The 27,327-nt window shown below is 41.6% G+C and overlaps 2 protein-coding genes and 1 long non-coding RNA gene across 7 annotated transcripts; 1 reads left to right on the top strand and 2 right to left on the bottom strand.

The window, feature by feature from the left end:
• Nucleotides 1-4,853: 4,853 nt before the first annotated feature.
• ZFP3 (ZFP3 zinc finger protein) lies at nt 4,854-16,442 on the top strand. Of its 3 annotated transcripts, none has more exons than XM_079134379.1 (2): nt 4,854-4,966; nt 12,463-16,442. In XM_079134379.1, the coding sequence occupies exon 2, from the start codon at nt 12,471-12,473 to the stop codon at nt 13,977-13,979; it is 1,509 nt and encodes a 502-aa protein (XP_078990505.1). In that variant the 5' UTR covers nt 4,854-4,966; nt 12,463-12,470; the 3' UTR covers nt 13,980-16,442. The 3 variants fall into 3 exon arrangements, with proteins under 3 accessions (XP_078990505.1, XP_078990504.1, XP_078990506.1); XM_079134378.1 differs by lacking the exon at nt 4,854-4,966 and adding an exon at nt 4,976-5,214; XM_079134380.1 differs by lacking the exon at nt 4,854-4,966 and adding an exon at nt 7,233-8,641.
• On the bottom strand, nt 7,138-9,979 carry LOC306657908. The gene is made up of 3 exons (XR_013762918.1): nt 8,780-9,979; nt 8,591-8,744; nt 7,138-7,244 (listed from the first exon to the last, which is right to left on the bottom strand). It is a non-coding gene; the product is annotated as an uncharacterized lncRNA (long non-coding RNA).
• A 4,487-nt stretch (nt 16,443-20,929) lies between the features above and the next one.
• On the bottom strand, nt 20,930-26,748 carry ZNF232 (zinc finger protein 232). 3 transcript variants are annotated; one of them, XM_079134383.1, is made up of 4 exons: nt 26,624-26,748; nt 25,134-25,608; nt 24,722-24,875; nt 20,930-22,571 (listed from the first exon to the last, which is right to left on the bottom strand). In XM_079134383.1, exons 2-4 carry the CDS (start codon nt 25,548-25,550, stop codon nt 21,856-21,858), a joined length of 1,287 nt encoding a protein of 428 aa, XP_078990509.1. In that variant the 5' UTR covers nt 25,551-25,608; nt 26,624-26,748; the 3' UTR covers nt 20,930-21,855. The 3 variants fall into 3 exon arrangements, with proteins under 3 accessions (XP_078990509.1, XP_078990507.1, XP_078990508.1); XM_079134381.1 differs by having other exon boundaries at nt 20,930-22,607; XM_079134382.1 differs by having other exon boundaries at nt 20,930-22,607; nt 25,134-25,508; nt 26,624-26,724.
• Nucleotides 26,749-27,327: the final 579 nt, after the last annotated feature.

Genomic DNA, 27,327 nt, shown 5'->3' on the forward strand with positions numbered 1-27,327 from the left:
GTGCTGTACTGTGCCGCATCTATTTCCTACCACTCCACACTTGACACAGTTCTGTTGAAAGATCATTCTCCCTCTTGGGGGCCATAGGCGTGGCATGTCTCCATGTAGTTGCTTTTTAATATTAATAATCAATATATCATTAGAAACTTGTTGGAAAAACATTGGGAAGGTTTTACTGTATTAGGACACAAAATAGTATACAATAAAAATTTGGTAGTAATACATAGATAAAATATATAAAAATAAACAATTGTAGCTATGTTCGAGTTAAAAGGAGCCTGTGATTACTTTAGTATAATAATTTCTAAATATAGATGGATAAAGAGGCATTCCTCTGAGCTTGGATGCGATGTTTAGCCTTTGTTGCTTTCCTAGTTTTAATAATTAACTCTAGAGATAATTTACATAATAAAAATATTTGGATTAGTCAGAAATATAATTTGTATTTTTCCTATGTTTAGTCTAATTCTTTGAGAATCAAAATAAGATTGTAGTCAGCCATTAAATGAAATAGAATAGACTAAATATTAACTATAAGCTGATTTCTTTGCCCTTTGTTAATAATAGTAAAAGCTTTTCACTGTTAAACACTGGAGTTCATGGTGGGGGTGGTTTCTCAGAAAATCTAGTGACGTGTTTGTTCTGGAGGTTGATGGTTGGCAGATCATGGTGCCCTCGGTTTGGCTGGGGGATGGGGTTGTTTTGGTCTGGCTGGGAAATAAGGTTGTTTTGGTCTGGGCTGTTATACAGAGGGAATGTGTACTTTGGGAAGAAGCATAGATTGTACTTTTGAAGGTTTTTCTTATTTTAAACTAACCATAAAATGATATAATCATTACTAAAGAAAAAATGTATAAAAAGGCTGGCAGAAAAATAAAGATAGAGATTCAGGCTCAGAACACTTGGTGTCTCTGTCTGCTGTTTCTCCACCATGTTGCCACCTCCCATCCCCCTAGAACCCCTGACTGCTGCTAGGGCTGGACCCCAGCAGTACTAAATGGGCTCTAAGACAGATTCAGAGATCAGTGGACAAGAGCATTACCATTAGGTAGGGCTCAGTGATGCCTTACCCAAAGTGACAAGCATGCTGGTTAGTCTGTTTACCTTGTGAAGACTCCAGAGCCTCATAAGCTGAGGTACAGCTTTGTTCTGCTGTGTCCTCTGACCACTTGCTTTATTGTACATTTAACTGTTGTCTAGTTCTAGTTCAGCCCCTCCCATCACTTCCAGCTCCCCTACTCAAAGCCCAGCACTGACCCATCTATTAGGGCAATCTTCTCTTTTCCTTTTCTCCTTTGAGTAGCATCAAGCCACGTGGTTATTGGAAGGCTGAGGTTTCTGGACACTGCTGCATTTTACTCCATGTGAAAGGGGTGGTGCTTCACCTAAGAGAGATGCAAACCTTACAGACCTCTCAAGCCTAGAGAACTTGCCCAAGAAGGAGGATCTGCCATCCAAGTATCGAAAAACAAGACCTTACCGGGTGCCTGCTTATAATCCCAGTAACTCAGGAAGCTAAGGCAAGAGGATCAAAAGTTAGAGGCCGCTCTAGGAGACCTGTCTCAAAATATAAAATAAAAAAGCTGGGGATGTAGCTCAGTGGTAGAGCACCTCTGTGTTCAACCCCAGAACTGCAAACACACACATACACACACACACACACACACACACTTGACCTTAGTCAGGATTAGAATTGTTCTCTGTGGCCTCTTTGGTATAATTGTTAACTTTGGAGTAGGAAGTTAACCTTTTGCTCTACTTCCTGGCATCTTCACAGCTGGAGGTCGGGAGCAGGGTATTGAGGACTTAACTGAGCCCTCTTTTTACTTTAGCCAGGTGCTTCAGTGTGCAGAGGTAAGGGCATGGTGGCCTCACCTATAATCCCAGTAACTCGGGAAGCTGAGGCAGGAGGATTGCAAGTTCAAAGCCAGCCTCAGCAACTTTGTAAGGCCCTAAGCAACTTAGCGAGACCTTGTCTCAAAATTAAAAATAAAAAAGGGCTGGGAAAGAGGCTCAGTGGTTAAGTGCCCCGGCACTTAAAAAAAAAAAAAAAAGAAAGAAAGAAAGAAAGAAAGAAAGGAAATGATTAAGTCAAATAAGGCAAGATGCATTTCTGTCACATTGAGTGAGACTTTGGGGATAGGGTGGGGTATGTTCTGTGAGATTGACCTAGATGAAAGAAGAAAGGAAATGGAGAGAGATGTCAGTGATAAATAAGAAGTAGGTGTAGAGAAAAGGCAGTAGTCAACAGGAAGAGAAAGATATCCAAGCTGGTACCCTTACATCAGATCATCCCCAGTCCTGGGTCATGTGCCTGTGAAAGATTTCAAAAGACTCCAAACTTCACAAGGTGGATACAAACTTTTTGGTTATTTCTTCCAGAATCCTAACAGTGGCTTACACTTACAATACTGCTTAAATCTAAGCAGACTAATTGCCAATACCAATAGTTTGTAACTCTTGGAATATGGGCCATAAGTGATTGAAAATATAATTATGAACAGCACTAGGCCTAAATCAGTTGCAAACTAATTTGGGAGAAGATGTGGTTTAGCATAGGAAAGGAGTACAGTCAGTTCTTCTAGCTCTCCTTCCCACACTTTCCACAGACAGAGGGAACAGAATGAAAAAGAGCATTATGTCTTTTATCTGCCATGTACCCATCTATCTGTTAATTTAGAAGGGTAGTCAAGGTTCCTACCTATACTTTTTTTTTTTTTTTTTTTTTAAGGAAGAAACAAAACTGCTAATACTTACCTATAAACTAAATTCCATGGAAATGCTGATCCTGTTAATAGACTGAAATATTAGCCCCCACCCACTCATACATAGCTTCATGCACACTGAAAATGGGCATAGCATTTGTGGACCATATGCCCTGGTCTCTTTCCCTTAGATTCCTATTGCTCCAGATGGTTCCTAAATTGGCTAGCATAATAAAGCAGATGGTGGGCAGGGGAGTACTCAGAAGGAGACAATATATCCTTTTCCTTTCTAACCAACATACAAGGGCTTATCAAGTGAAGCAAGTCAATGTCTGGGTTAATGATTCTCACTTTAGTGTGCCTGAAAACCCTGAAGGGTTGTTAAATCACAGACTGCTGGGCTCTAACCCAAAAGTGCCTGATTCAGGTCTGTGGGTGAGGCCTGAGAATCTGCATTTCTAAGAAGTTCCCAGGTGATACTAATGCTGCTGGTTCCACACTTTGAGAACTACTGACCTATGCCATTGAGTTTCAATATTGGCTGTATTTTACAGTTGTCTGAAAAATTAAAAATAAAACAAATCAACCCATGCCCAGATCATACCTTGGGTCAATATCAACAGAATCTACATGGGTGGCAACAAATCTTTGTATTTTTAAAGATTCTCATGTGATTCCATTACGCAGCCACCATTGAGAATCACTGATTTAGGCTCTTGAAGCAGATGTCCACTAATGCAGGCATACTAGAAAAAAAAAAAAATCAATAGAACCAATTATCTTGGTTCTGAGGCAGAATGTTTTCGTAGTGTAGGCATTTTTTTCTTGAGAAGAACATAACTGGCAATGATCATGATGTAATTGATTTCTTTTGGATCATGGCCTAGAGTAATGTTTGAGCAGAGTGAAGAAGACTGAAATAGCAACTGTGGAAAACGGTAGACAAAGTGTTAGGGAAACAGAAAATTATATTTAGGGGTAAGTCAAAGACCTCTGGAAAACAAATACCATAAAACTATCTTAGGGCTCTTTAATGTATTCTTCCCACTCATTGTTAGCAGCCTGTGCAAGGAAGATCGACATTTTGAATGAATAGAGGTCAACAAATTTCCCAGGCAGATGTACATAGTAGGGAAAAGGGGTTAAGGATGTTGGTGCAAGAGTGGTTGAAGTGAGGGACCCTGGAGTCTACTGCCTAAGTCCCAGGATGAACTCAAGAAAGTTTTCCTTTCTGCTTTTTTTTTTTTTTTGTACCAGGGATTGAATCCAGGGACCACTGAGTCACATCTGCAGTCTTTTTTATTTTTTATTTTGAGACAGGGCCTCCATAAGCTGCTGAGGCTGGCTTTGAACTTGGAGTCCCTCCTGCCTCAGCCTCCTGAGCCAATGGGATTACAAGCGTGCAGCACTGTATACATCCTCCTTTCTGCTAGTTCATGTACTGGGTATATAACACAATATTCCCTTCTGATGGAAACTCCCTTTCCTATTTCACAGATTTATGATGGGGCAAACACAGAAGTCCTCCTTCACGGGTGGGGCAGACAGGAGTCCTAGGCTTGACTAATTCCACTATCATTTCCCCCCTGATTTGTCTAGGGGTGAGCACTAGACCCAAACAGGACCCATCATACCATTCCCTGCAACTGATATTTGGGAGGGGTGGTGGTGTTTGAGGCAACATTCACAGGGGTGAAAGTCTCCTTCAATATAGTGATCTTTGAACTGAAATCTGAAAAACAGTAAGTTTGTTGCACAAAGTTATAGAGAAAGAGCAGAGGAAGTGACAAGCCTAAGAGGCAAGAAGGGACATACGAAGGCCAACATAGAATGCAATTCCCACTTCTTGAATAGCTCTCTCCCCTATTCTTAACCTAGGTGACTTACAATCATCTCAGATTTCTGTCCAAACGTCACTCCTTCTTCAGTCCTCCTAGACGAAAACCGGCCTGTTCCTAGGATCTAGAGGTCTGTTTACTAGACTCACGGAGCCAGGAAAGGGAGTGATGAGTGGCATGTGGGTTGCAGGAGTTAAACCGGCCGCGCAAACAGTACGGATAAGAAGGTGAAGTGGATCCCAAATTCTACCAGCCCACAGAAGTACCAGGGCGCAGAGCGACCGCTCACCGGGCGGAAGTTTATCCCTGGAGCCGTTCTAGGAAACCCGGAGGACCCAGCTCGTCAGTGATCATGGGACTGAAGTGGGCATTGCCTGGTGCACAGGGACATTCCAAGGAGACGACTCAGCAGGCGGCGACGAGGTGGGGTTTGGGTTAGGTGAGAACGCGCGGAAAACAAAGCTGGAAAAGACAAGGAGGCGTTGGCATGCTGACCACCTGTTCCTCCAGCGAGTGCTCCGCGCTGCTATAGGCTGGAGTGTCGCCCGGGTACCGGAAGTGGCCGATGCCCATCGCCCGTGACACCAAGACAACAGCTGCAGGTTCTGCGCTAGCTGCCGAGCGGCGCCGGGAGCCCAAGCGGAGTGAACGTGGGGCGGTAGCGGCCAGCGGTGAGATTTCATTCCGTCATGGCTGGGAGGAGGACCGCGCTGGGCTCCCTCCCCACTTCCCCAGCCCGCGAGCCGAGCCGGAGCCCGGTGTTTAGGCCCGTTCCACACTCGGGTTTGCTGTGTGACCTTGGACTTAATGGCTCCCCCACGGGCCTCCATTTCCCCACTTGCACACCGAGAGGGTGGGCCCTGGACATTGCCAGGGACTGTCCCAGTTCTGGTTCGATGCCTGTCAAGCCGCGGGGACGGGAGAAGCCGGGTCAGACTTGGGGATCCATGGGAACTGTGCTTTTCACAGACATTCCTTCGCCAAGTAAACCAACGGGATGAAATGGCGGGCAAAAATTAAGGCCCCCTTGGCAGATTGTGCCCTTTGCCGGCGGATAGGATATTGGCTTATGAGGGTTAGTTATGTAAAGGAGATGGCATTGAACACAGAGTTAATCGAGCCCGCTTGATTATGGATACCAGAGGGAGGACAGAGAACGAGGATAACAGTGCCTTAAATTAAATATCCAGACTGAGAGAAGGAACTTATTTTTACAAATAGTTATTGAGACCGCTACGTGTCAGACACTGTCCTAGGCTCTTTAGGCATAACGATGACCGAAATCTCCAGTTAGCCCTCAAGAGTATCAAAGGTTCCTTGTGTAGATAAAAACTTAAGTTAATTTGACAGACATTTATTTACCAGGTATCCCAATGTGCTAAGCATTTGGACTACCCAGATGAATAGAATGTTATCCATGCTCATGGTCTAGAGAAGAAAATAGACATGAAAGTAACTAAAATAATACATTGGGGGTAACTGCTATGAGATGAAGGAGTATTCGTTTATTTTAGAGCCTGGGGTCCAGGAAGACAGTGGAGGGGCCTGTATGTGCTTCAGCTAAGTCTCAAAGATGTTTGTTAACTGAACAAGGTGGGCAGTAGTATTACAAGAAGTGGAAATAATTTGTTCTCAAAGGCAAAGAAACTTTAAAGATTAGGAAGTGTTCGAACTGCAAGACGCTGAGCATGGCTGCAACTTTCAGCTGTTTTTAGAGAATGAGGAATAGGAGAGGGGAAGGGAAACAAGCCTGATCACATTATGAGGGGCATTATGAGCCATGGGAAGAAGTTTTTATTCTGGAGGCCTTGGGGAGCAATAAACAGGAAGTAACATGGAAACTGCAGTACAAAGAAAGAGTTAAGAAAAGGACCAGTGAAATGCTGGTTCAGAGGACCAAGAGAGAGCCTCCATCCTGTAGATGTTAGTGAAGACTGGGGAGGAGGTCGTCCTCGTAGTAGATTTTGAGTGTTTGGCAAATTTGACTTTCAGAAGTTAAAGGAAAGCATTTGTATCAGTTAAGCTTATTATTTTCTCTGTAAGTAACAAAATCCAACTCAAGTTGATTTTAAAATATGCAAGTTTAACCGGGCCCAGTGGCACATGCTTGTAATCCCAGCGGCTCTGGAGGCTGAGGCAGGAGGATTGCGAGTTCAAAGCCAGTCTTAGCAATTTATTGAGGCCCTAAACATCTTGCTAAGTTGCTCAGTTGCTTAGCAAGACCCTGTCTCAAAAAATAAAAAGGACTGGGGGTGTGGTCAAGCACCCCTGGGTTCAATCTCCAGTACCAAAAAGTAAAAATATGCAAGTATATAAGCTCTCATAAACTGGAAGTCAAGAAGTATGGCAGTTTCAGGCCTGACTTAACCCAGGGGCCTTGGCTTCACTTCCCCTTGACTTTTTTTAGTTCTACATGCCTTCATCCACAAGCTGATAGTGTGATGGCAGCAACAGGTCCAGATAACAATACATAGAAGTCTCTTCCTGTGGGTCTGTCAGAGTGGCAGGAAACAATTCCCAGAAGCTCCCAGCAAACTTTCTCAAAATATTATTGACCCAGATGGAGGCATATGTCCATTCCTGAACCAGGAATTCCTGAATCCCTGCTGTTTTTGAACCAGTCATTTCAAGGTGCTTGGTACCTACCTGGGTAAATTCATTTGGGGTGCACTCCTAGGGGTCTTGGGTGAGGTAAGATCTCCTGAAAAGAGAATAAGGCCACTGGAAACATCTTTGCTTCATTACCCCACAAAATGATTTTGATAAGATTGTGTCCTCTCAAACATTTGTATGTTGACATCCAAAATGTTTCCATTTCTTATCATAAATTTTAATAGTTGCAAAGGATATTATTCTTGGTGAATTAAACATTTTGATATTTCAAAATAAAATCTCATTCGAGTTTCCAAGATACAGTCCCTTGTTTTCATGTGCTTCTAACAATCTTCATCCTTTCTGTAACCTTTTAGCATTTCACTCCTCCCTCTACTGACCCACTCCCTTCATTTGCCTTCCTGTCTCACATAGTCATCTCAGCTATGTCCTGGCTAACATTCCCAGTTCCTCACTCTCTCAGTCTTCCACTACACATATCTTCCCAGATTCCTAGCCTGCTCCAAGGATGCTAAAAGTTCTGCTGGGGAAATTCGGGAGAGCGTGCCAATTAGCTCCTTCTTACACTGATGCTCTCCAGTGTCTCATAAGGAGGTTGTAAGGGTTAAACAAAATAATTTCTGTAAGTTGCTCAGCACATGACATGTAGTAAGTGTTCCTCACTCTCCACATCAAAATGTCAATGCATTCTTGCTTATATGTTTCTACCTTGTACATGCTTACACTGAAGTAAAAATGTTCTTTCCTATTCTGTCCATTCTTCCTGGTCTCTGAAGCTTTGCTTGCCCATTTTCTTCCCAGAATGCTGTAGGACACTAAATTTCAAACTGAGGTAAACAAACATTTTCTGTAATATCTGTGGGCATATGGATTGCAATTGGAAATCAATTTCTAGATCGTTGACTTCAGTTTGTATCTTTGCCTAGGACTAATCTTCTTGAGAGTGGGCCTCTGGACTACAGGCTTCTTTTTCTCAACTCCTCTTTTACAAGTGCTCTTTTTCTCATTTATAAAAGAAAGACATACCTCTCACCATCTCATCCTTAAAAAACTCTGGCATGCCATACAAAGGTATAGTTTGTTGAGAGAGTAAATAATTCTTGGATCTTCTGTAATACAAACTCCAATCCTTGCTTTCAACAAAAATTTGAAAAGGTCTACTCATACTCAGCTGATAATTATTTAATAATGTCTTACTACAAATCACAATGTGAGTTTTGATACATAAGTTCAAAGAATTAACTGATATTGCTGTCAAAGAGATTGTTGTAAACTGATTTAGGCAATTTGGGCAATATCCAGTCTAGTTATAGTAACTAGGGTCAATCAGATAAACAATAGAAATGTGATTTTTCAAATTTCTTTCTTTTTTCCCCCCAGAAGTGTATTTTAACTCAGAAAGGAGTATTTAGAGTTGAGCATGATGGTGCATACCTGTAATCCCAGTGACCAGGGAGACTGAGGCAGGAGGATCTCAAGTTCAAGGTCAGTCTCAGTAACTTAGGTAGACCCTCGGCATCTTAGTGAGACCCTGTCTTAAAACAAAAAATAAAAAAGGGCTGAGAATGTGGCTCAGAGGTTAAGAAATCTCTGGCGCATGTGAGCGTGCACGCGCGCGCACACACACACACACACACACACACACACACACATACACACACACACACACACACAAGAAAAGAAAAGAGTATCTAGTCAACTATATTTTACCTGGCCTGTCTGCTATCAGGAATTTAAGGTTGAAGAGGGACAATCAAGGGGAAGGGAGCACATTAGCAACTTAGTGAGACCCTTTGTCTCAAAATAAAAAGTAAATGGTAAGGTGACCCTGGGTTCACTCCCCAGTACAAAAAAAAAAAAAAAAAAAAAAAAAAAAGAGGAAGGTAGGAAACTGGCAATGTGATTATAATCCTGATGCTTCACAGAGACCAAACTTTGGGTAGAGATAAATGAACCAGATTGAGCAGGACAACTCTAGTCATTGACACTATACCTGACTGGGCATCAGAATCACCTGCACATAAGTGTTAAAAGTACTTTGGTTTTCCTAGAGATTCTCATTGAGAGATCTGGGGTAGGATCTGGAAGTCGGTATTTTTAACAAGTTTTCCAGTTGATTCTTCCACAGCTAGCCTAATTCCAAGCCAAGAACCATTATTTAAGAAGCATTTATCTAAGTAGATCTTCCTACCATGATTGCAGGCCTACTAAACAATTTTCAGTGTGTGTGTGTGTGTGTGTGTGTCTTCTCATGGAGATTTTCATCTAGGCAGCATGGTGCTTTTGAACTTTTATTTTTTATTGTTAATTTATAGGCATCTGGTGCATGTATTAGTATTTTGTGTATGAAGTTTTCTGAGGCTGCTGTCCTAGGGTTCAGGAAAAAAAAATTTAGTTCAGCAGAGTTAAGGAACCTATTCTAAACTCTGGAGATCCTCTGGAGACAGTGAAGGTCTGCCTATCATTCCTCAAATTGAGGACCAAGAATAGTGAACCTCCATTCCTCAGGTGGCACCTGTATCTTCAGAAAGAGTTATTTCAGATTTAGAAAAGTAGTCAGTGATACAAAAACTGGAAATTATATTTGGGAATATGAATTTACATATGAGAAATGGAGTGTTTCCATAGGAGGATGAGGTCTGTGCCTCTGGGAAAATCAATCAAAAGGAGACAGACTTTGATATGAGAAGATACGTACAAAACACTGTTTAATGAATGACACTAGTATTGTGTTTTTGTTAGAATTCAAAGTAAAAGAATGGTTAGGGTGCTCAGATTTAGTTGTGTACAACTTTAGAATTTGAGTTTTTAATTTGGTCTTGAAGTTGGCTTATCACCTGAGCAAAGTTCAGGCTCATTTGTCTATCATTTGGACTCCACTTCTGTGATGGGGACAGCTAAATTCCCAGGATATTTTTATTAGAAATAAGTTTGACTTCATACAATAATATTTTCTACCTGGGTGTGGTGGCACACATCTGTAATCGCAGTGACTCAGTAGTCCAAGACAGGAAGATTGCAGATTTGAGGTCAGCCTCAGCAACTTAGTCACAACCTGTCTCAAATTAAAAATAAAAAGGACTTGGGATGTAGAACAGTGGTGAGATTCAATCCCCAGTATGAAAAAATAAATTAATAATGTTCTAAAGATTCATAAATGGCTTAAGCATGGCAAAAGTTTGTCATTTACATAAAAGAAGTCCAGAGGTAAGTGTTCCAGGATTGATATGGCAGCTGTGGGAGTCATCAGGGACCCAGGTACCTTCCAGTTCTGATCTCCAGTCCTGTGTATGTTGGTGTACTCATATACTCATGGTCTAAGCTGGCACATCACTCCTCAGGAACAGCGTGGAAGAAGACAGTGAAGAAATGCATCCTGTAGACTTTAAGATTTCCTAGTAGCCCTGTGTGCTTTAATTTGCATCTCACTATCTCATTGGCCAGAATTTGGTCACATGGCCAGAGTCAGCTGTAATAAAAGCTGGGAAATGTATTTTTAAAATTAGGCTAGGGGCTGGCCGTTGTGTCTCAGTGGTAAAGCACTTGCCTGGCATGTGTGAAGCCCTGGGTTCGATCTTCAGCACCACATAAAAATAAAGAAAGAAAATACAGATACTGTGTTCATCTACAACTAAAAAAAAAATCTGTATATAAAAAAACTAGACTCAATGCCTCTGTAAGTACATTCACTATTCTATTATGAGGAGATGGAGAAGGATAGATATTGGGGAAGGCAGCTAAAATTTTTCCCAAAGATTTTTGGAAATTTAAAAAATGTACTCTTTAATACCTATAAAAATATTAAGAAAATTCGGTAAAAGGGCTGATTTTATGGTTACTCATTTTGTGATTACTTAATATGTAAAGATCAATATCATTGCTATATATAAAAATAATAACTAGTTTGAAAATGTAAGAAAAACTCACTAAATGAAAAGACAGACAGAATGGACATAAAACAATCAGGATAAGTTTGGAATTTTTTCTTTTTGTACGGGGGATTAAACACAGGGTGCTCTACTACTGAACTATATCCCCTGCCCTTTTTTATCTTGAGACACTAATTGCTTAGGGCCTTGCTAAGTTTCTGAGACTTGTCTCAAACTTGCCATCCTCCTGTCTTAGCCTCCAGAGTCACTGGGAATATGGGCTTGTGCTACCACACCTATGTTTGGAAATTTTACAAAAGTATACTAAAATTTACTTGAAAAAAATATGAGAATAGATAAGAAATATCTGAGAAAGAAGACTAATGAGAGACAACTTTCTCTAACATATAAAATTTTTTTTAATAAAGCTTCAGCAATTTGAACAATTTGGTATTGGAGAAGAAATAAATCAGTAGAACTGAATAGAATATAGACATTGACCCAGAACTGGGTGTGGGATTACCCACACCTGTAATCCCAGCAATTTGGGAAACTGAGGCAGGAGAATTGCTAATTCTTGTCCAGCCTCAGCAATTTAGCAAGACCCTATCTCACAATAAAAAAAAAAAAATAAATAAAAGGTCTAGGGATGGAGTTCAGTGGTAAAGTGCCCTTGAATTCAATCCTCAGTACCATAAAAAGAAAAAGACTCAAATATATATACACATTTTTACTATGGTACAGGTGGCGTTTTAAATCAGTAGGAAAAAGAATTATTTAGTAAATGGTATTGATATGATTCACTAGCCATCTGAAGAAAATTAAAGCTAGACCCTTACTTCATGTAAACTTAGGGAGCTAGGAGTAGTTACTTCTGTGCTATAGCTCAGTTGCATTAAACTTTTGAATAGGTAACCCCAGTATATATTATGCCCTGCTCCACAGAGCTGGTGAATAACACAGAACTGGACTAAGGATAGGTCATCCTACTGTTCATTTTGTGGTTATTTCATCTGTAAGCCCCCAAATTATTTCTGTTGACATAGCACTCTTGTCCCTTTTCTTACCTTTTTCCATATACCCATCTATGAATATGGCTATCATTTTCCCTAAATGTTTATTATCAACCTCATGTTCTATTCCAGTTCACTGTTAATGTTACAGAATGTTTATCAGTATCTTTTTACCATCCATTTCTGATTTCTGTCTTTAAATCTCTGCCTCTGATAAGTTTTCTTATCTTCAGTTAGCTTCTGCTCCTGAGCATGTCTATCATAATCCTAAATCTCTGTCTTCTCCAGCAGCATCCTTTCATTTCACCAGATACCAAAACTTTTTGAGGGTTGTCAGTGCTATGTCAAAGCTCTGTCCTCCTCTGCATTAGCTTTATTTAAATATGAAACAGCGACTTCATGTATTTACCCTCTCTCATTTCAGATTGTGAGATGGGGACCGAGAACAAAGAGGTAATTAAGGAAGAAATTTCTGAAGAATCTGAGCTGCATGGGCAAACATTGGAAAAACTTCCAAAAGTGATTTACCAAGTTCATGAATTTGGAGCAGTGTGTGAAAAAGACATATTAGAGGGACATTCAAGAGAGTCCTCAGAAGAAATTATACAACACATGTCTCCCCAGGAGAGAGATTTTGCACCAGAGTTGATTATCTTTAAGAAATCACCCTCAAGTGAGAAAGACCAGAAGAATAGTGAAAGCGAGAGAGGCTGCAGTCCTAGTCCTAATCTGGTGACACATCAGGGAGATACCACAGCAGAGAGTGTTAGTACCTTTGCTATTTCTGGCCAAAACTTCATGGAGAATTTAGAACCTAGCAGAATTCAGAGGACATCTGGGGGGGAAAAGCCTCATACATGTAAAGAATGTGGGAAAGCCTTTAATCAGAACTCACATCTCATCCAGCATATGAGAGTTCATAGTGGAGAAAAACCCTTTGAATGCAAAGAATGTGGAAAGACATTTGGAACTAACTCAAGCCTTCGAAGGCACCTGAGAATTCATGCTGGAGAGAAACCTTTTGCTTGTAATGAATGTGGAAAGGCCTTCATTCAGAGTTCACATCTTATCCACCATCATAGGATTCACACCGGAGAGAGACCCTATAAATGTGAAGAATGTGGTAAAGCCTTCAGTCAGAATTCAGCCCTTATTCTACACCAGAGAATCCACACTGGAGAGAAACCTTATGAATGTAATGAATGTGGGAAGACCTTTAGGGTTAGCTCACAGCTTATTCAGCATCAGAGAATTCATACTGAAGAAAGATACCATGAGTGCAATGAGTGTGGCAAAGCCTTCAAGCATAGCTCGGGCCTTATTAGACACCAGAAAATTCATACTGGAGAAAAACCCTATCTGTGTAATGAGTGTGGGAAGGGCTTTGGTCAGAGTTCTGAACTTATCCGTCATCAAAGAATTCACACAGGAGACAAACCCTATGAATGTAATGAATGTGGGAAAACCTTTGGCCAGAACTCGGAGATTATTAGACATATTAGAATTCACACTGGTGAGAAGCCCTACGTGTGTAAAGAATGTGGGAAAGCCTTCAGGGGGAATTCAGAACTTCTTAGACATGAGAGAATTCACACAGGAGAGAAACCCTATGAGTGCTTTGAGTGTGGGAAGGCCTTCAGGCGGACATCTCACCTTATTGTCCACCAGAGAATCCATACTGGAGAGAAACCCCATCAATGTAATGAGTGTGCGAGAACCTTTTGGGATAACTCTGAGCTGCTTCTCCACCAGAAAATTCATATTGGAGAGAAGCCTTATGAGTGCAGTGAGTGTGAGAAAACATTCAGCCAGCACTCCCAACTTACCATACATCAGAGAATTCATACGGGAGAGAAGCCTTATGAGTGCCAAGAGTGTCAGAAGACCTTTAGTCGGAGCTCTCACCTCCTCCGTCATCAAAGTGTTCATTGTATGGAATGACCTGCAAAATAGAAAAGCTTTCTGGGGAAAGGCTAAAGTCAGACTTATTGGTCTTAATATGCATCCCAAATTCTCAGATCAAATGAAAGGAAAGACCTCTGTCCTTCCACTGATTTTTTTTTTTTTTTATTTCAATCGTTGGTTGAAAAAGGATGAGGCACTTTTATGAACTATTCATTGAAAAGTTTTGATGTACTGGGTTAAATCATAAAAGCTGTTTCAGGCCTTAATTCTCATCTGTCCCTCTTCCCTTCCCCTCTTTGCTCCTCCCCCAGTGGATTACATAACATTATGGGTTTGTACCTGCCATCTATCCTACATGGTTGCTCTTCTGAAAAGTGGAGAAACAGGATTCACCACCTCCTAAAAATTACAGAGCTGACCCATTGAACTTTACCCTCTGAAATGTTATAAAGTAATGACCTAGGTGACACATCTCATTCTTGTGTCCACTGTTTAGCCTTGGAATAATTTAGCATATTTCTATTAATCGCCTCAAGGTCTTCCAGCTATGCTATCAAGTTCCCTTAGAAGATGGCAGCATTAATGAAAAAGTAGGAAGGTTGGGTCATTTCACATCTGCTAGGCTTCCTCATTCATCTGAAGAGGATGCCGTGAAGGAGGAAACTGACAGGCAGTTCACAGAATTGTAAATGAAGGCCGCAGGATCCAAAAGTCTGATTGAGCAAGGCGAGGGGATAAACAGTTGAGGTCAGAACACTCAGCATGGGCAAAGGGGCTCTGGCAGCTATCCCCACTTCAGGGCTGCTCAGACTGACTGCTACCAAGAATTCTGCTGCATTTTGCTTTTGGTCACAGCTTCTGCTGCTGTGTAAGAAAGTAACATAGAGAACTGTGTGACTTCACCTTTACTAGGTATCTGGCCACAGTAAAGAGCTGGTTCACTTGACTAACCAGGGCCTGGCCTTGCCAAGGCACTTTAGCTCTCATAACCTGGATCCCACCACTGCCAGTCCTGACTGATAGGCTGAGATGTGATAGCTTCTGCTTGGTCTGACTAAGGGTCATGAAAATTTCTTTTTTCAACACCTCTACATGTTTTGTGTTCTCTATGTCATTTCTTCTTTAAGAAAACATATCTTTCATTTTTCATGTCTTTTTTTTTTTTTTTTTTTTTTTTTTTTGGTGATACTGGGGATTGAACCCAGGGGCACTCAAACACTGAGCCACATTCTCAGCCCTTTTTTGTATTTTATTTAGAGACAGGGTCTCACTGAGTAATTTAGGGCCTCGCTAAGTTGCTGAGGCTGGCTTTGAATTTGCAATCCTCCTGCCCCAGACTCCTGAGTGGCTGGGATTACAGGTGTGTGCCACTGTGCCTAACTCTTGTGTCTATTTTTTGAGGCAATGGGTGATAGTAGGAATTGCACACATGGGGCATAGGGTCTGGTCTGAGAGCTAGACTTTGAATAAGACACTTCACCTGCTTCTAATTTTCTTATCTGTAAAATGAGGGGAGTTAGACTAAATGCTAAATGATCTCTGACACTTCCACCAACCCAATAATTCTTTGATTCTTTTAAAAAAATCTAACTGTATATTCTTTGTTCTATTCTTCAATCACTATTAACACTAATACTAATCACCAATATTTATTGAGTATTTACTATGTGCTAGGCTTATGCCCAAAAGTACATTTTTATTTTCACAACACCTCTATGATGTGGGTAACTTTTTTTTTTTTTTTCTTGTGAGTTTTGGACCTCATGCATATCAGGTAAGCAGGCACTTTACCACATCACCAACTCTGATGTGGGTACTCTTTAAAAAAGAATACTTTATTGAGATATTAATATCCATACATTTTACCTGTTACAAGTATTCAGTTGAATGATTTTTAATTTATAGAACTGCACAATCATCAATAATGTGGGTATTTTCTGCCCCAATTTACAAGAAGAGATAGCCAGGCCTGGTGATGCATGCCTGTGGACACACTTGTAATCCCAGCTACTCTAGAGGTCGAGGCAGGAGGATTTTAAGTACGAGGTCATCCTGGGCACTTGGGAAGGCACTCTCTCAAAATGTTAAGAAAACAAAAAAATGGGAATGTAGCTCAGTGGTACAACTCTTACCTGTCATATGGCCCTAGCTTAATCTCCAGCACTGGGGGAAAAAAGGGTAGAGAGGGGATGTTAAATAATTTACCTGTGCTCACACAGCTCGTAAGCACTAGAACCAAGATGCTACCCTGGTCTGTTCTGTTTTCTTAACCACTATGCTGTGCTGCATACAGACTAATTTGTTACTGCCTTATTTGAAATCCTTTGCACATTTTTATTACTAATTACATTGATTTTAAATGAATTTAAATCATGTCCTTGGAAACAGCTGGTCACAACCAAAATTCATGAGATGAGGACTGGCAGTGTGGCTCAGTGGTAGAGCAAATGTTTAGCGTTTGTGAGACAGTGGGTTTGATCCTAGTACCACAGAAACAAAAACCCCCCCAAATCCACAAAATGGATTTATTTTGTACATCTATAGTGTCTCCCCAGGTTCATACCCTTGGTTTGATAAAAGGGCTGTACAAATAAGCATGATTGCACAGCTCCCACATTGTTCCGGGTATGTCTGCCTCTAAATATCTAGTTATTAGCAGAAGTATTTTTTGTTTTTCTGTAATGGACACTTGCTAGGCAAGTGCTCTACCAGTAAGCCACCACTACTGCCTTAGGTGAAGTTCTTTGACTTACCTCTTTCCTTAGGTGCTGATGAGTGCAGTGTGCTCTCTCATTCCTTATTTGTTACTCAAGCTCAAATGAGTTGTGCTGAGAACATCTTTCTCACATGAAACCTGGATGCCACCTAACTTCTGATTTTTGTGTTTGTATAATTTATTGCCACCTTCATCTCTTGCCAGTCCTGACACAGAACTTAGCAACTCTTCAAGGTCTCCCCACAAAGATTCTACCTAAACAAATGCATGAGTAATAAGGATTTCATTGATGATGCTGTGTGAAAGGTGGAGAAAAGTTCACATTGTACATCCCATCAGACGCTTTTTTCCACATTTTTAAATTGGTGTATTATAGTTGTATGTATTGATGGGATCTGTTATTACATATTTGTCCCATCAGACATTTTGTTCTCAGCAGTTCCTTGTTGGCTAAACTTCCAGTCAAGTTTTTTTTTTTTTGTATTTTTTTTCCTTTTCTCTGTCCTTCCCTCTCAGGGAATCAGCCATCTTAGTTCTTTTCTTCTTGCCAGATACCCTACACCACCTGCACTTAGCTCAGTTACCTTAGACCCATCACTATTGAAGGAAGAGAAGGCTCTTCAGTTAGCAATTCACTCATTTGAACATTAGTAACCAACTTTTGTTGTAACTGAGCATGTCTTAAGATGGGGGGAGGTCTCATGTCATTCTCAGGAGAATCTTCCAATGTGTATTATATTGCTTTCCCAAGAGGAATTCTGGTGAGTGAAATCGTCTCCATCTTGTTATGTACACCACACACACATTCTATAACACCATTTTCTGTCCTCTTCATCTGTACCCCAGTTATCTCAGGAAGATTTCTCAATTTTCCTTCTGTTTGCCTTCCTCTTTCTTCAACTTACATGGGAGTTAATATCTGACCATAATTGTGACTGGTAGTTATGATCCTGTGCAAGTAGAATTATGTAAAGGAAAAGTCATGAATTAATTTTAAACCCATTAAAAATAAAGTCTACATATCTCAAAGTCCTACCTAAATACCCAGAAATATCCTCCAGGATTTTAGAAGCTATGTCGGTTTACATTTTTTTTCCTTCCAGAACTAACACTAGGTAAATAAAGTATGTGTATAATTTTCCCATTTGAGGTCTTTCTAATGTTTATTATTACAAACTGCATTATATTTCATTATGGTCTTAATATGACTTTATGCCAGTTTCATCCCTGTAAGTTTCACCCCTACCCAAGTACCTCAACCTGCTGTGGTGTTACTTTAGCTTCTGATTTTGCATACACAGTTCACTCTGTCCTTGACCTGTTGCTTTGTTTGGTGAGTTCCTTTATCTTTCATGCGAGGCCAAGAGTTATCTACTGTGTTTGTGTGTACACAGTTTTCTTCATTAATAATGTAAGATATTCTAGGTCATCTGGATGGTCAGTTTTGTTTTTTGGGGTGGGTACCAGGGATTGAACTCAAGGGTACTTGACCTCCAAGCCACATCCCCAGCCCTATTTTGTATTTTATTTAGAGACAGGGTCTTACTGAGTTTAGGGCCTTGCTAAGTTGCTGATGCTGGCTTTGAACTCATGACCCTCCCGCCTCAACCTCCCGAGCCACTGGGATTACAGATTTCAGGATTGCCATTGCTAGTTGTCTACAACTCAATTTTACATGTGTTCTAATGACTCCTGGTCCAAGTTAAGTTACTAAGGCTGTTAAATCAAGAATTTTTGAGAATCAGGAAACCTCTCCCCAGAAAAATACATACAAATTGGAATTTGTGAATCTTCTGAAACCCATCCTTTGGACCCCTATGGTCCTTTATGCATTCCTAAAATTGAATTCTTGAATTAAAGAAAAAATTATCAAATAACTTCCACAATAACTTCTGCTTGTCCCTCAGTTTTTGGAATGAAATTATCAAAATACCCTCCCAAGGTGAAGCTGGAAATGGATGGCAGCTGGATCCTCAGTAAAAATATAGTGAGAAGGGTGGGGACAATTCTCGTCATAACTTGAATAAGGGAGCCTCAGTGAGACAAGTCAGTATGAAGTCATCTACTTGCTGTGAAGGCAAAGTGCAGATAGGGTGAGCTGAGACTTGTGGTGACTTGAATAACCTGGTGGTGGTCAGCACTGTGAAGCACTGAACTTGAATTGCACCTCCTCTCAGGTATGCTCTCACAGCAGCTTCCTGTCAGGACTCAGACCCAATATTATGGTAAGTCACAAAAAACAGTGCCTCCTATGTGGCAGTACCTCCTATTGATCTTCCTGTTCATATGAACAGCTACTGAGCACTGGACTTGGAATTTGTACTGGATGCTGCCTCAAGAACCCATACTTCATTACTAAAGCAATGAATTCTATCAAGTACAGCACAGGGAGTGGAGACCACACAATGCAAAGACTGCTGCTCAAATATCTGCTGAGAGAAAATGTTCCAACTTTTTCAAGATATTCTCTCCATTCCATCCAACCTCCCTCTCCCAGGCAGTCTTCACAGGATGATTTCTGAAAGGGCTTCCCTGTTCATGGCCACACCCCAGGAAACAATGGTGCAAGGGAAACATGGAAGCAGGAAAATAGGACAGCAAGAGGATCCTGGTATAGCAAATGCTTAAATTGCTTGGTTGTCTGCAAGTCCCTTCATCAGTGGTTTCTTCATTCCAGGCAGGGTTTGCTTGCTTCTTGCACCTTCCTATTAGTGAGATTTTACTGGTGGGGCCAATGAAGTCGAATGGAAATGTACTCAGCTGAAACTAAGATCTTGTAAATAGCTGGACATGGTGGCACACAGCTGTAATTCCAGTGACTGGTATAGCTGACACAGGAGGATCACATGTTCAAGGCCAACCTCAGCAACTCTGCTTAAGAGGAGACCCATTTTTTTCCCCTTCCAGGTACTAGGGAGTGAACCCAGGGTGCTTTGCCACTGAGCTACATCCCTACCTCTTTTTGACAAAAAGTTTTAAGTTACCCCTTAAACCTTTGAACTTGTGATCCTCCTGCCTAAGCCTCCCAAGTTGCTGCGATTACAGGCCTGTACCACTCCACCTGGCTCTGTACGAGTTAGTAGGCAAATGGCTGTCCTGCCAGAGGCATTTTCCAAACTCCTTCTGACCAAAGGATTGGGCTACCTTGCATGACGCTTGCTGAAAGGGAAATTGCTTGTCCTTGTGATTATTTTCAATTTCCTGTGAGCCAGAATAAGAATACGGCAATGATATAGCTTCAACCATACAAAAATATCATCAGGGGAATAAAAACAAGATGAAAAATATATAGGCTCCTGAGTATTAAGTGAAACTGTACTGGTCTGCCCTCTAGACCAGAGCTTGGCACTTTTTCTATAAAAGGCCAGATGGTAAATATTTTAGGCTTTTTGGACCATGTTCTGTCACTTTTTTTTTTTTTTTTTCCCCTTGGTAATGGGGATTCAACCCAGGGGTGCTTTACCACTGAGCCACATCCCTTGCCCTTTTTATTTATTTAGCGGAAGAGACTGAACTCAGGGCTTAACCACTGAGCCTCATCCCCAGGACTTTATATTTTTTATTTTGAGACAGGGTCTAACTAGGTTACTTACAGCCTCCCTAAGTTGCTCAGGCTGGCTTCAAACCTGTGATTCTCTGGCCTCAGCCTTTTGAGACACTGGGATTACAGGCATGTACCATCAGCCCTTTTAATTTTTAATTTTGAGACAAGGTCTGCTAAATTGTGGAGGCTGGCCTTGAACTTGTGATCCTCTTAAGTATTATATGCCACTGTGCCCAGCTGGGTTTTTTAAACACCTAAAAAGAACTGTAAAAACTATTTTTAATGGGTCACACAAAAAAGGCCATGAGCTGGATTTGAATTTGACCCTTGAGAGCTGTAGCTTGCTGAACACCTTGCTGTCTCTGGATGTTTATGTGGGAGAAATAAACTTGTATGCTGGAGCCAGGAAAGGTTTCTCCAAGGAAAATAACATTTAAAGAGATCTAGATGAAGGGGGTGACTGACATAATTGTTAGGTGGAAAATAGGCACAGGGATAGAGGAAAAGACAGGTCCTAAGAGGGAAATGAGTTTAAAATATAGGCCAATGATCAATTTATTGACGCCTAGTTTCAAATGCACCATTCTTTGTTCTGCTTTACTACTCCCTGACCGATAAATAGTTCCCCTTTGTCAGGTGGTACAATGGAAGGCTTTGACAATTAAGGGCACTGGAGAGAACAATAAAAAAGGAGCTTCTTCTAGGTTTTTTTTTTTTTTTCCCCTTCTTCTCCATCTTGTTCAAGAGTACAGCTGCCAGCAGTGTGCAGGAGATCCAGTGGCACCCACCCTTTGGTGTCACTGGTACCTCATCTAGTGGCTTCCTGTTTATCAGTCTTGGACTGCTGCACCTCAGTGAATGTTACCATCCAGTGGGTCATAGCCAGTGTTGTGTTGGTAAATATTTAACCAGCTGCACACCAAAAAATTCTTCATTGTTGCATTTACTGATTTCCATGGTGTGAATATTCCCATTGCAGCTAATTTCAGTACAGATTTGGGCAGAGATGTGCAAAATTGGCTCTTGCAAGTCTGTACAGACTGGTTCTAGCATACCTCTGGAATAGCAACACCCTGTCCTATGAGGTCTGAATTTCAGTCTTGTGAGGGCAGAAGGGGAGTTTCTAAGTTTGCAGCCCTGGGTCGTAGAGGTAGCTGTTCCTCATTCCACTATCTCTATATCCTTTAGAAAATGATACCCTTTTACTAGTTAATTCTTTATATTAAACGTTCCCTGTTCAAATTACTAGTGCAGATTCTGTCTCCTGCTTGGATGTCTGCAGGTGTGACCCTGTCCAAAGAAGCAGAACTGTGCCGAGGACCAAAGATCCAGTCACAAAAAATACCAATAACTATCACTGCCTGAGCAGCTACTCTGTGCTAGAATTAGACCTCTATTGAAAGCGTAACTATTCCTATTTTATTGGTGGGCAGCTAAGAGTCTTGTACAAGGTCTGACAGAAAGAAACAGCAGCACAATTTGGCTATTACTTGTAGCCAAAGGCATCCTATGGATATATTCATTTTAATCAAAGGACATTAAGTAATAAAATCTTCAGCTGACACTACCTCAACAGTTTTTCCTAAATCAAGAAAGACACAGGAAAAACCTTAAGATGTTTATAACTTTTATGAGATCTAGTCTTAAGTAGCTTAGACAAAAGTACAAGTCTGTCTGGAGACTTTCTCATCTTCAATACACTGGGAAGGCTCTTTGCTAGCATGAACTCTCTGATGTCTAATAAGCTCTGAACTCCATCTGTAAGCTTTTCCACATCCTTTACATATAAAAGGTTTCTCTCCACTGTGAATTCTCAGGTGCTGACTGAGATATGAGCTTTGACTGAAGGCCTTCCCACACTCATTGCACTCATAGGGCTTCTCTCCTGAATGAATCCTCTGATGTTGAACAAGATGAGCACCCCACCTGAAGGCCTTCCCACATTCATTACATTCGTAGGGTTTCTCTCCAGTATGAATTCTCTGATGCTGAATAAGGTTTGAGCTCTGATTGAAAGTTTTCCCACAGTCACTACACTTATAGGGTTTCTCTCCAGAATGAATTCTCTGGTGTATTACAAGATGTGAGTTATAAATGAAGGCTTTCCCACATTCACTACACTCATGGTCTTTCCTCCCTGTGGGAGTTTTCTTATTTGTGACAACCATCTGTGTAAAACTTTTCCCTTGAGCAGGGGACCTCCTCCGTCTCTTTGCTTTGGAATTTCTCTGCGGCTGTCCTAAGGTGCCCTCAACTTCAGAGGTAGCTTCAAATGGAGAGGTGAGTTTTTCTGAGATCACTTGTGATTCCACTTTGGTAATGGGCAGCTGTGGCAGTGATCCTTTGTTGTTGGGTTCTGGGCCATCTTCTGCAACAATTGATGGAAAATGTAAACATACCTGTTCTGGATGTATGGAGAAATGACACTTAGATTAGAATTTGTATTTCTGGAAAGAAAATAAAACCTTAAAAATATTCAGTATACCTATGACAAACACTGGAAGGATATTCATTTAGATATTTATTACCCATGGTTATTCTCTTGGTGGTGGGATTGTGCATAGGAGAGGGTTTGTTTTTTGTTTTCTCCCCTGCTCACTTCCCGTTTATCTGTCCCCTCAGATAATTTTTCATTTTTCCACAATGAAACACTAAACAAAGTCTCATTTGAAAAATAAAATAAGTTTCACCGGGCATGATGGCACACACCTATAATCTCAGAAGCTCAGAAGGCTGAGGCAGGAGGATCACAAGTTCAAAGCCAGCCTAAGCAACTCAGTGAGGCCCTAAGCAACTTAGTAAGACCCTGTCTCAAAAGAAAAAAATGCTGGGGATGTGGCTTAGTGTTTGGGTGCCCTTGGGTTCAATTCCTGGTACAAAAAAAAGAAAAAAAGTATTTTTAGAATTCATCTCAAAAATAAGAAAAAAAGTATTTTTAAGGAATTGGGGAGTGGTCAACTGATGTTGGGAAGGAAGGGAAAAACAAAGAAGAATCATTAGGGTCAGGAGAAAGGAATGTTCATAAAAGCAGAAAGACAGCCCTTCTCAGCTCTGTAAACTTGACTTCTTCCCATTCATTCTCCTGTCCTATAATTCTTCAGCCACTAAAGAGGATCCTCACATAGCTTCACAGATGTCCTTGCAGGGAGAACTCATCAGCTCCCTGGCTTCTATAGCTTAGTGCCCTCTGCCTTTCCCTTTGATCTTCTCCTTAAAAAAGGAAGAAGAGAGTGCTTTGCTCTTTTGTTTTTAAATGTTTGTATTAGTTGTTTTATTTGTCTGTAACATTCCCTATAGTCTAAGAAATACAAAAAGCAACTGCTTTAAGATAACTAAAGATCATTTGATTAAAAAACAAACATTTTTTCCAGATTAAATGCAATGGTTAATTTGAAATATGCTTACTATTAAAAAAGGCACATGATAGCTAGATTTTTTAAAGTTAAGTATCAAGCTGATACTTTTAGTAAATTAAACAGAAGAAGACAAGAAAGAGTCTGGGAAAAAAAAGACAAAGAGGAAAGGAGAATTGGGAGATAAAACATACTTTTGGAACAGACTCTAAGATTAATTTTCATTTCATGTTTTTCCCCTGTTGTTTTAATAAAAATTCAATTTTTCAGATACCTCTTTGGTAGTGGGGTCGTGGCACAGAACCAAATATTGAAGAGAAGCTTCATGATTTGCAATGATACATTCACATGTTGTTACAGAGGTCAGAAAGGACAGTTCACAGTCCTGAGGCTCTAAGCCTACTGTCTCTGTTTACAGTTTACCTTGGAGAGAGAGGGGAGGATGTTTGTGGGGATGTATACAGGCCAGGAAGAAAGTTTTTGCAATTAATCTGAAGGAATAAGGTAGGTGCAGACAAGAAAGTTTCAAATAAGGCTTTTAGATGGTAGAGTGTACATGGCACATAACGGTAATGACAGGCTGTGTCACAGGCATGCTTTATGGTTTAAAAAATGTGCTGTGGGAGACACAGGGAAGCCAAAAGGGTCTTAAGGCTAGCCTCCAGCTCACAGCAGAGCTATTATGAACTAGGTGTCAAGAGCAGTGGAGATAAGGCAGGCAGTGAGTAAAATATTTTGTGGTCCTGAGTTAGGGCTCCTTAAAGCTGAGAAATACTAGCCAGCTTTATAGCCAGATACAATATAAATTTGATTTAATTCACAGAGTTATCTTATGAGGTAGGTCATGTTTTTTTATTTATTTATTTTTAAATAAATTTATCTTATGAGGTAGGTCATGTTTTTATTTATTTATTTTTGTGTGGTGCTGGGGATGGAACTCAAAGCTTCTCACATGCTAGGCAAGTACTCTACTATAGAGCTATACCCCCACTCTAAGGTAGCTTATTGTTATTCCTAATTTTATAGGTGATGAGACAAGCTGTCTCTAACCTAAGAGGCAAGAACTGTGAGGCCATGATGATCACAGCAAAAATTTGAGGACCTATAATGTGTCCTTTATATGTCATTTCCTCTCTTTCCCTCCCCACAAGATCCTTCTCCTCACCAGTCTGTGGTAAAGGCTGTGTCTCCTGAGACTCATACTTGAGCTGGGTCTCCTTAGGTTGGAGCTGGATGCTTGGTGCCTCCTGGGCTGGTCCCAGAGGTGCCTTCTTCTTCCAAGGTTCTTCCTGTGCAGGTCCATGTGCAGGGCCTGGAACCTGGAGGTGATCAGGTACCACTTGGTTTATGTGGGACCAAAGCTTCCAAGGAGACTTTAGAGAGCCTCCTCAGAGTCAGCACAGGGAAAGGAAGAGAAACTAGAGTCTCTTTCTCATTCAGAGCTTGAGGGCAGAAAAAACAGAGATAGAAACACATACTAACTGCTCTACCTTGGCAACTCCCCCTATTGCTGCCCCTCCGTCCAGCCTGAAGGTCATTGATCTGGTTCCCACAACAGATCAAATCCCCCTTCCCACCTGAGGTCCTGGTTCAAGTCCTTTCTCTAAATCTTCCAGCACAGTCACAGCCTCCTCTCCACTCTTTGGGTGATGTCCCCGCACCCAGGACTGGAGTTCCTCAGGCAGGATGGTCAGGAATTGTTCTAGCACAAGTAAATCCAGGATCTGCTCCTTGGTGTGTCTCTCTGGCCTTAGCCATTCACAACACAATACCCGTAATTGGCTCAGGGCCTCTCGCGGACCAGGTGTCTCCTGGTAGCAGAGCTGCCTAAAGCGCTGACGGAAGATCTCTTGGCTGCTAGAATGGTTCCCAGGTAGTCTGGTCTCATATTCCCAAGACTGTTCCTCTTCTTTTGGTTCCAAAATCATAATCTTCTCTTGTTCCTGTGTACCCTGAAGGGCCAGAGTTTTAACTGTTGTTAGTGATACAGCCATACTAGCCTGGACTAGCTCTGCAGAAAGCCCACACCAGCTGGAATCTTTCAGGGGTACCCTGCAACATAAGAAATAATTCATTTTTTTCATCCATTAAACACATACTCAACATCTACAAGGAGCCAAGTTCTGTACAATTCCCTTTCTTTCCTCTTTCTCCTCCAATCCTCCCCAGTATCCTGCTTTACTAAGTCACTGTCTGAGAAAGTTGCAATCTGGTAGAGACAGACATGTAAAATATTTTTCTAAATCTAGATAAACGCCGTAACAGGAAGGAAAAAAAAAAAAAAAAAAAAACTGTTCTGGGGTCCCACAGGAAGAAATAATTACTGGAAAGAAACAAGTCTGAAGCAAAACCCACATTTTCAGATTCAAAGCCCAGAGCTAAGCAGTTCTCAGTGCATGGGTGTAGGAGAGCGGAACCCCTCCTAAGATGGCACCTCCACCCTTTCTCAGATTTCTGAGGTAGTACTACAGCAAAAGAAAAATGTAAAGTCCTTCTAAGGGGTTAGATCACATTTAAACGTCCAGGATTTCTGCAGGATTGTTATGGGACTTTTAGAAGGAACACAGTTAGAGGTACAATATCAAGCGTCAGGAGTATCTAATAGGGCAAATGAAGCAACCAGTGGCCACTAAAGCAGCACACAGAGGTAATGCTGGCCAAAGACAAAGGAGCTCAAATGCACAGCCAGTGTTCCTGGGTGATGCCTCAGCGTTGCCAGCGCCCAGCTGAACTCTGTGCCTGGTGTTGGCAGGTGCATAACCGAAAGACCTGGGGAGAAGCTGTGGTCCACGCCAGTTACAACAAACTATCCCCACCCTTCAGTTCTTCCCCTGGGATCTCCAGAAGAGGGACCCGGACATCACCCCCCCACCCCCGACCCTCCCCAACACGTGACGCAACGCAGCCAGCACAGAGAGGGTAGGTGGGGAACCAGACCACTCTGCGCAAAATCCCACGAAGCTGCCTGCGAGGCCTGCTCGCCGTAGGACTGCCGCTGCCTGCGGTGACCGACAAAAGCAGCCGAACCACGGAGAAAGACCTCCAAGTGGCAGCCGCCAGAACTCACCCCACAGGGCCGGGTGTCCATCAGGCACTGCCCCGGACCACGCAGTTCCAGCCCCAGCCCCTGCCCCAGCCCCAGGTTTGCGCCTGCGCGTTTCGTGGCAAGGCCTCCATCTCCCAGAAGCCTCGGCGCCGCCAGCGGCCGCTGGCAAACCCCGGCGTGAATTAGCTCCGGCTCGAGAGGAGCAGGCAAGAAACACACTTGCCACCGGTCCGCCTGGACTTCAAGCTGCCGGGCCCAGCAAAACCTCTGCGAGTTGCAGTCCCGGGGGAGGTGAAGGGGAGTTGTGGGTGGGAGCCAGGCGACCAAGTTTGGCGGACTTCGATTCTCTGTGAATTGTAGTTTAAGGGGCAGTGTAGGCTGAGAGAAATGTCAGGGAAATTCTACCTTTGTGGATAGCCTGTTGCAACACTTGCTTTTCTGTGTTCTGTTTTCCAGTTTCCTCTTTCCAGAACTTTTCAGTCACAACCGAGGAAGGAGATCCTTTCAAGAAGAAAATGTTGGACAACCAACCAACTCAAGTCCTTTGGGATATAAAGCAATTCCTGGGACATGGGGTAGGGGTGTGAGGGAGGAAAAAGAAAAATTCAAAGGTTTCGTTTGATAGTGGAAAGCTATCCTGTTTTGTATTGATAATAGAGTTTAATCTGATTATAAGTTTTAGGAAGGTTAGGTGATCATTGTGAGAAGGAAAAAGTACAGAATAT

This window comes from Sciurus vulgaris, assembly GCF_902686455.1.
Source record: "Sciurus vulgaris genome assembly, chromosome: 3".
NCBI lineage: Eukaryota > Metazoa > Chordata > Mammalia > Rodentia > Sciuridae > Sciurus > Sciurus vulgaris.